Consider the following 13,518-nt stretch of genomic DNA (forward strand, 5'->3'; position numbering starts at 1 on the left):
GTTCTGCACTCTAGGGAGGCCAGATCCTTCCTTTACTGCTTCTCCCTTGCCTGACTACCCTAGCACCCACAGAAGCCAATGAACCCACTTCTAACACTCTAAAACTGTCATCTTCCCGACACCCTCAGCACCTGTAGGTAGCACCAGCCACCAAGAAGGAATCTGAGGTTCTATGGTCTGGCCCAGATTATTCTCTCTGCTTCCTGAGTGTGGATGCGATGTGATCAACTAGCTTCCATGACTTCTGTGTTGCTGTCACATTTCCCTTGCCATTATGGACTTTGTCCTTAGAGAGCTGTAAGCCAAAGCAAGACCATTCTCTCCTAATTTTTTCTTCTAAACATCTATCAAAGCAACAGAAAAGGAACTAGTATAGTCTACAAGGAAACACATTTTAGGTTATTAAGAAAAAGGTGAAAATTTTATTTAGGCTTATTTTACTGTAATTTTTTTATAAAATAATTTTATAAAAGAGTCCATCAAGATATTATATAGAAAATACACACTAAGGTAATATATACACTTCATCAAAATAGAATACATCTTGACAATTGCTTACAGAGTCTGTTACCACCATGTACAGTGTATTGACGTTTAACACGTTACTTGAACATACATGATTACAATAATCAAGAAATCTGTTCTATTGCTATGTCTTAAAATAATTTTATTTGACAGATAGATATGGAATGTAAAAGTTATGGAGCTGAGTGAATACCAAAATGTCAAAGACCTAGGCCATGGGCAATTCTTTAAAGGGAAAGTAATTTTCTGATAACATAGTACAAAGTTCACATGATTTCGCAGAACCTCAGGTAATGTATCTTGAGTATTTAATAAAGATAAGATCCATTTCGGACCAAGCAAACTTTCTTGTATCTGCACTATATTTCAGAAAAGTGAGGTTTCTTATTTTTAACCTTAAAATGAAAGATATAAGTGTTATTTCAATATTTAAAAAATGTATAATATGGCATAAGCTTTTATCAAAACACATAATAACTGGTTTTTACCATTTTAAGAATAGCCAAAATGTTCAAAAAGTATTTGAACTAGTTTTTTGTTTTGTTTTGTTCTATATTGTTTCCAAGAAAATGATCTTAGCTACTATGCTACTATACAATATCACTGACATGTCCTGTGAGCTGATCAGAATAATCCTTGGGAAGTAACTGCTCCAGTGTAATAAATAAAGACAATAAGAAAGGACTCTTCTAGAACGTACTAAAAGATACATGACCACAGTGGGATCATACAGATACTTCAGCAGTACCAAGGAACACATACATAACAGTACAGCACCATTTTCAAGTTGCCAAGATTGCAACTGTTTAAGAGATAGTAAACTGTAGAGGTCCTTGATTGCTAGATCAATGCAGTTTAAATATTTGGACTCGATTCTGGAGTACTTCCTAGTATGGATAGGCAGACACAGCTATATAAACTATGAATGTGGTCTGATACTCAATGGTCCCATTGGCACTGTAGGATAAAGCCCGCACCTTCATGCGGTAGGTCTCTGCCTCTCGTAGTGGACGTGTAGTGTACACGACTCCTTTCAGGTTTTCATCCCTTAAGGCAAAAGGGACAGCTGGTTCCTCATCTACCATGAGGAAAGTTGTCCTGGGATGCATCACTCCATCCTGTGTGTATGCAACCAGCCGGATTAAATCTTGATTGGCAGCTATTCCAAATGGGAGGGAGACAAGTTTATATTCCAAGGCATAGGGGCTCAAGGTACATTCCAAGTCATTGGGTGGGCAGTTCTTGAGGCAGAACCTAAGGTTAGATAATAAATGAGATGCAGTTACACACACAGTTACACACCCTGGAACAAGATAGGACACAAGTGATCATGACCCACGGTGACTCTTAGTCATTTGTTAACCTACAAATGTGGCTCTCCCCATGTCCTAAATCACTGGCTCAAAAGAGATACCAGGTAGTAAAACAAACAAACAAACAACAAACAAACAAAACCCAAAACTGGTCTACAGTCAAGTATCAATATTCTTGTTCTACTAAAACCAGAAGATTGGAGTTCCTGAAGTAAGCAAGAATACATTAATGCTTTATTTCTCTTTTGGTGGGGTGCCAGCATTGGATGCTGGCCTCGTGCTTCACCACAGCTCCTGAACACTCCTGAGAGAGCTGTCGTTAAAATGAAAAAGTCAGTTTCAGAAACAAATGCATCATATGTATCTTGGAAAAGAATACTTCCCAGAAAGAGGACAATAAGAGACATTCGAACATCCTAATGCTGGTTGAAGGTTAACATAGGCTATACAGCTATTTCGTTTATTCTTTTCAGAATAAAGGCTACTTGCGATTTCTAGGGGATGACTTCCTTTTAAACTTTTCTTTCATATTATTTTACATTTAAAAGGATTTCCCCCTCTCAGAGCCCACACTAAATCATAATGACAGTTAAATTATTTTTTTCTAGAGATCTAGATGGGGGAAAAAAACTCCGCAAAGGACTATTTTATGAAAATGTAGATTCTTTAGTCAAATCATTTTTTAGATACTTTGTAAGTCTCTATAATTTAAATCCCTCTTCCTGTTTCCATCCCTACAAGATTCATCACAAGCATGGTAGGTCCTTGGTAATACACACTCGACCATGCTACATTAACTTGAGGCATTACCAAGAGGAAAATAAAGTGTGAGTCCAGTGAGCAGTTGGTGATGAACAGGGACACCAAAGATAAACATTATCACTTGTTTTCAAGAATCCTTTGTACATAGACAGGGTGGGAAAAACTAGAATAGTTTTTCCAGAAGCAAGAAGACTGTCAGGCACTAGGAAATGTGAGTAAGACACCACCTATGGTCAGACTATTGACTCATCCTTGTTTCTCTCCTTCTCTGGATGCACGGTGAGTCACCACAGCAACAGAAAAGGGACTTCAATCTACCTGCTTACAGTACTTATCAGCTTGAGACAGTACAAATACAAATGAGGAACTTTTACAGAAAGAAAGGTTGGCTCTGTATCCCATAGAACACTTGCTGTGTAGGAGAGCCCTGGACGCTACACTTTGGACTCCATGATGGAAGCCTCATCCAGGAAGGCTTGGCAATCATGAGTGATGGTTTGGTTGACAGTGGCAGCTGACTAATGAGTTTATCTCTTGTCCATTCATAGAAGAAGGAACACATGATCAGCACATATGTATCTCCTCAGGGCTACTGACGTTCTATGAGTTAGGCATGACTGTTAACAAGGTTATGTTGGTCAAAGGCAGGGTTTCCAGAAGCATGTCTGGAAGAAGAAGGAGAAACAAACCCCAAAACAGGATCTCGTTGGTAGTTGGGTGGACAGGGTGTGTCGATGCACTGATAGCTTCCTCTCATGTTGAAACACATGCGATTCGGCCCACAGCGTACATTCTGCTCCAAGCACTCATCGACATCTAGGGACCACACAAAGAATACAGAGCATTGTTAGTTGGGGTCAATAAGGGTCACTGTAGCGGTCATTGGTCTTTGCCTGGAATATAGAGAAAGTCCTTTGTCCTTAGTCCCATAATAGGCTTATTTGTCACTCCCACGCTTCAGCCACAAAAAAGAGGAGTATGATTTCTAGTCTGTTTATTTCCCTGACTGCTCTGAGGGCATTTCTTTCTTTGATATGTGTGAAAAGTCAAAAGGAAAATAAGAGCTGGAAAAGTAGAGGGGCAGCTTTTAAGAGCACGCACGTGTCTCTTCTGTTTGAAAAGCAGAGCATATGTGAGTTTGTCAAGCAAATGAGATTTTAGATACACACTGACCAAGCTAAAAATTAAGGGACACCCGTGAATACTTTACAGACTGAAGAATCTTTAGTAATATGAGCAATTACCCCCAAACCACAGTTCAAGTTTGATGAAACGGAGCAGAATCGAACTGCGCTGTTGGCAGAGTGGACCCTCAGTGGCGTGGCATGGGGATGTTCCCTGGAGCAGCGGCAAGAGCAGGGTGGGTGCCAGGAAAGGACATTGTATTCTGTGGTTTCCTCAGTTATTTAATGAAAACACTGATGCAATCTGAGTTTTAGAAGAGTAGCACAGAACTGAAGAAAACTTTCAAGCTTTCTGAAGATGCTTTTGTGCCACAATTTTTTAATTCTGGATTTCTAATTGAGCACCAGAGGAAGTCAGGTAGGCAGGCAGGCAGGCAGGCAGGCAGGCAGACAGGCATACAGAGGAAGAGGAAGAGGGAGAGGGAGGGGGAGAGGGAGGGGAGGGGGGAGGGGAGGGAAAGAGGGAGAGGGAGAGGGGGAAGGAGATTGATTCCATAGAATTAAATGAATATTTTGAGGTATTTTTGAGAATCTAAGTTATTATTTTGTTTAATCTCCTCATAGGTAGCCTTCACCTGCCTGGGGGTACACGGGGATTTGAGTACAGAGGAGGAGACAGGTGTTTCAGGAAATCCATGTTCATATCCTCATTCCCCCAACTTTACTCTCCCCATATCTGCCTGAGAAATTCATGGTCTGGAAGTCTGCCACCCCCTTCATCTACCTTCCAGAGAAAGGCTGCATGAATCCTAGAGCAAATATATAAATATACTGTACAGAAATAATACATATTGAAGAACCCAATGCCTTTTTAAAAAGCATGGCTACGAACGTTAGCAATTTAAAATTAGATTTTAGTTTAGCTATTTTAGCAAAATAATAGCTTTAGCATTTTTCTGATATTCAATGTTTCGGTCCTTCTCAGCTGCCTGGACATAGAAGATACAGCCTTCTTCCTTCTAGGATAACTGAGACTATCCTGGTGTGCCGAAGGCATGACAAGCAAGTGACTCCGCATAGCTTTCCTATGATGCGGCCTCTGCAAGCCAAATGAAGGGCTGTGGTACTCAGTTGCCTACCTGTGTAACCCCCGCCTGCCCTGTCTCTCTATAGCAGCTAAGTGCATCATGACATTTACACGGGACTCGGGTTCAAGCTGGGAAGTACATTTTGTGAACTCTTGAGAGGCGATTCCAAGAGGCAGCGTGTGAGTCACAGACCACCACCATCAAAGTTGCAGTATTTACTGTCTGTGTCTTGTATTCAAGTGAGCAGTTCAGGTTACATTACAACCACATTGTTTTCTATGCAGTTATCTACAATTTAATAATAGTATTCATAGAGTTTAAAAAAAGGTATTTAACTGGATAGCGATGGTTCCTGCCTTTAATCCCAGCACTTGGGAGGCAGAGGCAGGCAGATCCCTGAGTTTGAGGCCAACCTGGTTTACAGAATGCGTTTCAGGACAGCCAGGGCTACATAGAGACACCCTGTCTTGAAAACAGCAGTGTTGGCAGAAGCAGCAGCAACAACAAAAGTGTCACAGTGCCTGGACTCTAACAATTGTCTGTCTCTGTGCAGACAATGAGGGGTGGTGTTTTCTGCTCCTGTTTTACTTTACAACCCGTTTTCTTTTCTTCTTCCTCCTCCTCTCCTTCTCCTTCCTCCTCCTCTTCCTTCTCCTTGGTTATATTTTCCTTTTTATTTGTTTCTTAAAAATTATTTTATTTATCTACATTCCAGTCATTGCCTCCCTCTCCCGGTCCAGACCAGGCAGACCTCTGCTATATAAGTGCCAGGGGCCGTGGACTGGCCGTGTGTGCTCCTTACAACTGGTTTTCTTACGATACAGAATTCCAGCATAAAACATTTTCATTGCAGCACTTCTGTCTGTCCTCTCTGTGAGCCAATTTCTAATTCTTTATTTACTTTTTAATCAGAGGAACGTGTTTTATCTCTGACAAATTGAGATTGTCTTAAAGATGGAGTGAAAAGACCTTGAGGAAAATGTGAAAGAAATTCGGTTAGCCTGAGTTTTATTTATCTTTATTTCTCTTAATTTTTTTCCAGCTTCAAAATTTTTCTTTGTCTCTAACTTTGTATACTGATCTTACCCAGAAGCATGGAGGCTAGAAGACTGTGGGGGTCACAAGAATCAGGTTACGGGACAGAGCGTGTGTCTACTAAGAGCTGTTATTATCATAGGCTCATTGGTTCAGTACGGGTCTGTACAGAAGAGCTTATAAATGCCTATGTGTGAGACATGAAAGCAAAGGGGACTTTTCAGGGGAAGGGGAGGAATCGGTTAAGGGAAGGGAAGAGGGGTGGGGGCAGCTAATGAGGGGAAACTATGAGCAAGGGGCATGTGTTCATGAAAACATCATAGTCAAGCCCACTGTTTTGCAGACTAAAATTAATAAAAAAATAAAATACCCATTGAATTATTTCCTAAACATGAGAATTATTCATATTTCCTCACATTATACATGCAATCTAAACAGTCGAAAGCTAACACTACCTCAGAAACATTTGTACTTTGCTAAGGTCGTTGGACGCTTCAGGCCAATGTGAGAGCTATGTATTGGCCTGCAGGACTGTAGTCTATGTTGAGGTAAAGCCTCTGTCTTTAGTCCATGACAAATGTCTGCTTTCCGAAAGGAAGTACTTAATACTCAGCAAGCTTGTAGGCGGGTGGTCCCCCTCCATCTGTGGTCTCTGATTCTACTCACTGTTCTTAAAAAAGGAAGACCAAGCACAAACAATACCAAAAAGGACAAACAAAAATAAAGAGAGCTGGTCGCGGTGGCACACCCACCCCTCTAATTCCAGCACCTGGGAGGCAGAACAAACTACTGTGAGTTCTAGTCCAGCCAGTGGTCCACAATGAGACCTTATTTCAAAGAAAGAAAAATCAGAGGACTAATACTCTTGTCTTCTATAATGGATTAACTGATGATGTCCGGTTTTTTAATAAACATCGTAAAAACATTATTGGAGAAATCAAAGTGCAGGCAATTATATACATATCCCTGTTAGAAGAGCAAACTGAGCTGAAATGATTTTACATCAATAGCAATAGAAAATATGATAGATTTAAGCAATTGCTTCTGGATACTTTAAAAATAATTCGGGATAAATACTCTTGGAACATCTGTAGACACCATGCCCTGACACTATTACTGAATCCATGTTGTGCTTGCAGACAGGAGCCTAGCATGGCTGTCCTCTGAGAGGCTCTACCAGCAGCTGAGACAGATGGAGATACTCACAGCCAACCATTGGACTGAGGCCGGGGACCCCAGTGGAAGAGTTAGAGGAAGGACTGAAGGAGCTCAAGGGGATGGCAACCCCATAGGAAAACCAAGAGTATAAACTAACCTGGACCTCTCAGAGCTCTTAGAGACTGAGCCACCAACCAAAGAGCAGACACAGGCTGGTCTGTGGCCCCTGGTCCATGTGTAGCAGAGGACTGCCTTGTCTGGCCTCAGTGGGAGAGGATGAGCCTAATCCTGTAGACTTGATGCCCAGGGTAGGGGAATGAACGATGTTGGGGAGCACCCTCTAAGAGGCAAAGGGGATGTGTAAGGGGTGAAGAAGTCTAGGAGGGGGGACTGGGATAAAATATTCAAAAAATACAAAGTAATTAACCTGGACTCTTGATAAATACACAGCATGTGTTTAAAAATGTAGAAGACAGAACTTTCAAATGCTATACAATATTAAATTTTCTCCCTTTAAAACGCTTATTCTCTTACTGGTATTTTTCAAACAATGCATTATTTGTCATATATAAAAGTCTATTTGAGTTTTTTTTTAATATTTGTGGAGCATAAAATCAGGCTGAGTTTCTTGTAGTTTCTCCTTTTTGCTTCTCAGTCAAATCTTGATTGGTCACACTTTTTGTATTTTGTTTTTAATTTTACAGCCCAGTGATTTCCACTTTTTACAGGATTCTCCGTCTTTGTTCCCTATGACACTGTGCATTGTAACGTCCCAGCTCTTACTGACACGGCCATTAGCAATGTATAAAGCTTAAAAAAAAAAAAACAGGGCTGAAAACAGTCTCTTGCTCCTTGTAAATGCCTCAAAGCCTTTCTAAAGCTATAAAGAGACTCTAAGCTATTCCTTAGAATAAAGAATTCTTTAAAAAGTCAGAAATGTTTTCTCTCATGTCTTTTTAAAACCACAAAAGTATGTAACCCATTTAAATTGCAAACACTTCCACGACACCTGTTTCTGATTTGTTCACAGTATTTTCCACTCTGTGGCACAAGTGAAGGCTGAAAAATGTTTTGAGCTAAATGAGGGCAATTAAAAAAAAAACTGGCAAGATTTCGAAGGGAAGGAAAACCTCTCTAATGAGTGTATCATATAACCCTTTAACTTTGCTTAAAAGATTTTGTGGTTCAGTTGATAATTCTAAATGCTTTGGTATTTGTCCTGCATCCTTCTTTGGTTCCTGAGACAGCTGCAGGAAGGGTAGTTGTAGGTTTGGGCATTGGTGCTCTCTCTGTCTCTGTCTGTCTCTCTGTCTCTCTCTGTTTGTCTTTCTGTCTCTCTGCCTCTGTCTGTCTCTGTCTCTCTGCCTCTGTCTCTGTCTCTCTCATATTTGAGACACGATCTCATTATAAAGCCCTGGCTGTCCTCAAACTCACAGTGGTCTATCTGCCTTTGCCTACAGAGTGCTGGGAAGAAAAGGCATTTGCCACCAACCCTAGTGACCTTGGTGCTTTTTTAGAAAGATGTCTGGGCTGAGTCAGTTCTAAAGTACGGAGAGTCAGCACCCCCGCCCCCGCCCCCCATCCAGCATGTGCTGTCTGCAGTATTCACTGTATCTTAGGAAAGATGAGAGGCCATTGGAGAATGTACAATTTGAGATAGTGTTACCTTCAGTCTTGAGACCCTAGGGCATTGGGGTTCATAGAGTCACCTTAAGTAGGAGTTTCATTTATTCACGTGAGTGGGAATTATATCTCTATTGCTGACCCAAGTTATTCATGTAAGGTACATTCTTAATAATGTTCTGTGATTGATGGATGACAGCAAAGGGTCTACTGAGTTCAAGCTTCTTGTTCAGCCCCCAAAATGTACATGGGGACCCTCGGACAGTGAGAAGAGTTGGGAAAGGACTACCTTTTGATACATCAGGTAAAGCCATCCTTTCTACTGGTCTTGGTTTCCAGGATAGAGCGCCTACAGACTACATTCTCCACAAGTCTTTGTGAAGTTGAAAAAAGAAAATTCAATCTCAATTTCATGGCTATTGTAAAATGTTCTCATAAAGATTTTATTGGCATATGTTTTAAAAGGATATAGTTTGTATATGACAGAAAAGAACAAAATTTTAGAGGCATACACCATGCTTAGGTTTTATTGATAAAATTCTCTTCTCAGAAGAGATCGACAGGCTATTTCTTTTTAATCTAAGTATATCATAATAACCAAGAAAGTGCTATTCTCTTCATGGTTTTCACACAAAATAAGGAAATCTGGTGATTGGTAGTATTTTTCCTTCCTATTTTCACTCTGCTTTGCCTTCCGTATAGAACCTATGCATTGGTCTTTTGATTTATTAGCATTTGTCTGCATTAGATGGAGGCTCTTAAGGGGAAGCACTACTATTACCCCCAACAGAACTAGTATATGGTCGAGAGTCTTCATTTGCGGACTCAAACAGTGAAGAGATTATCACCATTTCTCCTCTCATCCATCTAGAGACTGATCCTTTGTCTGTGGCCTCTGATTCTACTCATTGTTCTTAAAGAAGGAAGGCCAAACAAAAATAATGCCAAATAAGGACAAACAAAACTAGAGAAAGAAAGCAGGGCACGGGGGCACACCCCTAGAGATAAATCTAATGAGAGAAAAGAGAGTAGTCCTTCACATTGCAGTCAGTATATATACTAATCATCTTTCTCATTTTCCCTTCCAGCTCCACCACATGGTGAAAAATGTTTGAAAAGAAGAGTCTCCTTTAAGCTATAAAGGTCTTTAATATGAAAGGGGTTGATGATTCTTTAAGGACGACCACACCAAGTATGTGCCTTGGTCATTTCCCTTCACTGAGCCACCTCTCTCTTGTCTTTCCTACTTGCACAAGTGTCATTTAGATCAGTGGTTCTCGAGCTTCCTAGTGCTTCAGTCATTTAACCCAGTTCCTCACGCTGCGGTGGCCCCCAACCATAACATTATTTCATTGCTACTTTATGACTGTAATTTCGCGACTGTTATGAATCGGAATATGTGATATGTGTAATATAAATGTAAATGTGTGATATTCAGAGTATCTGATATGTGACCCCTAAGGGGTCACCATCCACAGGTTGGGAACTACTGGTTTAGACACACATCTGACCAGTAAGAATGGGAAAAGAGGAGCAGCTAGAGGAATAATTATTCACAACATTTTCTTATGTCTCTCAATGTTGTTTTTGATGCCAAACTGGGACAATGAATATTCCCGTGTCTTTTCTCACCTTGGCACGTTTTCCCATTGAGCATGAGTCGATAACCTGGTGGGCAGACGCACTGGTAGCTTCCGATCGTGTTTTTACACTCATGTTGGCAAGTATCTCTGTTTTGACATTCATCAATATCTGTTTAGAAAGAAAACAGAGTACATAGTCATGCCAAAGGGACAGTCATGCGAGCAGGATCCGTGACACTGCTATCAATACACGTGGCAGGCATAACATAGAAACATTCGTGGTGGCTTCACATTAGAGCTACTATACACCAAGCCTGTTTTTAGCAACATAAATACTAACTGTATTATAAGATGCACTATACTACTTTTTAATATACGGGCATTTCTCTATTATTTTACATGAATATCTATGACCTGAAGTCTCAACTTTGCCATTTTTTCCTGTGTTGCTAAATTACATTAAAATGACTGGGGGGGGGCAGCTCTGCATAAGATCTGAAACCACAAAAAAAAAAAAAAAAAAAGCTAACATTTTGATAAAATGGTAAAATTTACATGGAAATTTCTTTTGCTATTAATTGGGAAAGGAGGTATCTGCTTTAAAAACTTTTATTTTATTATTTTGTGTGCATGAGTATTTTGCCTTTGTATATATCTGTATACCATGGCTGTGCAGGGCATATGCACAGAAGAGGGCATTGAGTCCCTTGAAACAGGGGTTACAGACTGTGTGGGTGCTGGGAATTAAACCCAGCTCCTTTGGAGAAGCAGCCAATGTGAGTAACCACTGAACCATCTCTACTTTGATCTCTCTCTCTCTCTCTCTCTCTCTCTCTCTCTCTCTCCATATAATATCTATACAAAGCTTTCACATATGCAGATATTTTCAAGTGAAAGCGTTCCCATATTTGTGAGAAATATTTCTCAATCTTTTTATATCAAACTACTAGTGGCAGATACCAGTCTATAGCTGTGCTAAGTTGGGGAACTCATCTAATTTCTCAAGATCTCAGTCAATTCTTCTGCTAAAAGGGAGCATGGAAACCGTCTATTCCACTTCATGGGTTTGTTGGGAGATCCATACACTGCAGTAAGTGAGAAAACACTTTATAAACCACAGAGGGGGTGGGGTGGGGGGGCTGCCTACTATCATTAATGTGAAAAAAATCACACACACTAAAGTACAGCGAGACTAGATGATAATTCAAACTCGATGTTTGCTTCTGGATTCTGATGGTCTTTTTTTTTTTTTAATCAAATCTCTAATGGCCACTGGGAATACACTAACCAGTGGGACACCAAAGAATATGCCATGAAGGGGAGCAGGAGGAGGAAGGGTAGAATAAAGCGAAGACACAGTGAGTCTGGTGGATGACTCAGAGTTAATGAATCTGCTCAGCACATGCTGAAAACATAATTGTAACGATTCAAAACCCGTTAATGACAATATCCAGCAAATATTCACTTCCCATGTTTATGCACCATTTTAGCTAGCCAAAGTATTCATCTCATAATTTGCATGAGTTATTTTTGTCTTTTCTCTTTAAATATTTGCTTTAATCTAAAACAACAACAGAAATTCAAATGATTTTTGAACTCGAAGTCATTAACATGGAGCTTCCAAGCATATGAATTTTAAAATGGCAATGTGTGATTTCTGCTCTCAGAACCGAAGCAAAGTTCATTATTTCTGTTAAACCCTGGAATCAATTCTTTAAAAACTAAAAATCTGCCCTAATCTAACAAGATTCCACAATGTCAATTTAATCCTTTTGTAACGCGTCTGCCCCAGATGGTTAATTAAAGGCAGTCAGTGTTTGTTGTAAGTTGCTTTTGTTTGACGATTCCAGAGCTGTCTGCAACCTTCGTGTGAATAACTTCATTAACCCCAATAAAATATTCACCGTATTTTAAGAAATATGTAAGACTCCTCACTGTTTCACCAATAAATGGGAAGACCATAGGTCAATGAGTTATAAAGGCTACTTTAGGTTTTACAGGATCGATACTCACTGTAAAATAGTCTCGAACAATGCATGCCTATGGGAGAAGGTAATGTTGATGCACCACAGCATTGGTGTACGGTGGACATCAAGAGAGCAAAGCTCCATTAGACCCTAGCGGGGTGGAGCTGCAGCCCTAAGCAATGATGAAGGCAGGGAGTTGGGCTGTTGCTAAGAGGCTCTTTCTAAAGCTGTGTGCAGCTTCAGTCGTTAGAGGGCGGCAGTCAGGCGATGCCCGGTGTGAGCGCGTGGTTTAGTTCAGTTATAGCATGGGCACGAGCAATGACTTTGAGGTAAAAAGAATAAAAGAAGGCTAAAAGTAATGAGTTTGTCCAAAATGAAGCCACAAGTGGGAGGATGGCAGGCTACAAAGCCCCGGAGTCAGAGTGGCCACTCAAAGACACTTTTAAAGACAACATATTACCAAACGAATCATGAACGTTTAGGTAAGCGAAGAGCCAGATCGAAACTGTAGGCACTGAAAGCTGTCCATCACTCAGAGTGACGGGAGATGCAGAGAAGCAGTGACCATGTGGTATTTGTCCACACTCAACCAAAGGCAGGGCCCTGCTAATAAATGCATGAAGTTTAAAGCGTAAGACTTTGACAGTGTCCGTAGTTCTGGAAGGCCCATCACACAGCAGAGTTAACATATCCATAAAGATACACTTTAACTACCCTGGGATAACTAGAAAGAAAAGTATTGGATCAATAAGAATGCAATAATAAGGTATAAAGCTCAAATTTTCAGGAAGTCCGGTGGACACAGCTAAGACTGTACGATAGGAGGATCTGGCTCCAGCTACAGCTGACCGGGCACGTGCGTCAGAAAAGGTAACAGGATGGGGACGAGTCAGAAAGTAAATGAAAACAATCAGTCAGAGGATAAAGAAAGCCTCAAGACACTAAAACAGCGTAAAGGGAGAGAATACATCACTAAGTATGAACAACATGTTAGACACTGTTAGAATGAGATGTTCCAATGGTCTTTGAAGAGAGCGTTAAGGATGGATGAATGGTCCAGTCCAATGGCCTTTGAATAAGAGTCCTTTCTTGCCTTCCTCCTTTCCTGTTTGCTTCCTTTTGCCATCTAACAAAATAGTGGGGCTAACTGTCGTTTGCTAATTCCTCTTTTTGTCTAGCTCGACGACAGGCAAACTGTAGACATGGACCAAAACTGAGTTAAATCTATGGCAGATGGCAATGTTTACAACTTAGCTGAAAATAAGGACTCAAGTCTTTGGTGGGAAATTATAGTGAAGTTTTGTAAAATTAAGTTCCTGGCTTATGAGTTTAGATAAAGA

The 13,518-nt window shown here is 40.5% G+C and overlaps 1 protein-coding gene across 1 annotated transcript in view; it reads right to left on the reverse strand.

Moving 5' to 3' along the window:
• Positions 1-392: 392 nt before the first annotated feature.
• Positions 393-13,518, reverse strand: part of Hmcn1 (hemicentin 1) — a 442,192-nt gene continuing 429,066 nt past the window's right edge. The window contains 3 exon segments of the mRNA XM_032915428.1: positions 393-1,779; positions 3,290-3,416; positions 10,261-10,380. Coding sequence (XP_032771319.1) covers positions 1,413-1,779; positions 3,290-3,416; positions 10,261-10,380 — 614 coding nt within the window. The 3' untranslated portion in view covers positions 393-1,412.

Source organism: Rattus rattus, chromosome 10 (genome assembly GCF_011064425.1).
Source record: "Rattus rattus isolate New Zealand chromosome 10, Rrattus_CSIRO_v1, whole genome shotgun sequence".
In the NCBI taxonomy this organism is placed as follows: Eukaryota; Metazoa; Chordata; class Mammalia; order Rodentia; family Muridae; genus Rattus; species Rattus rattus.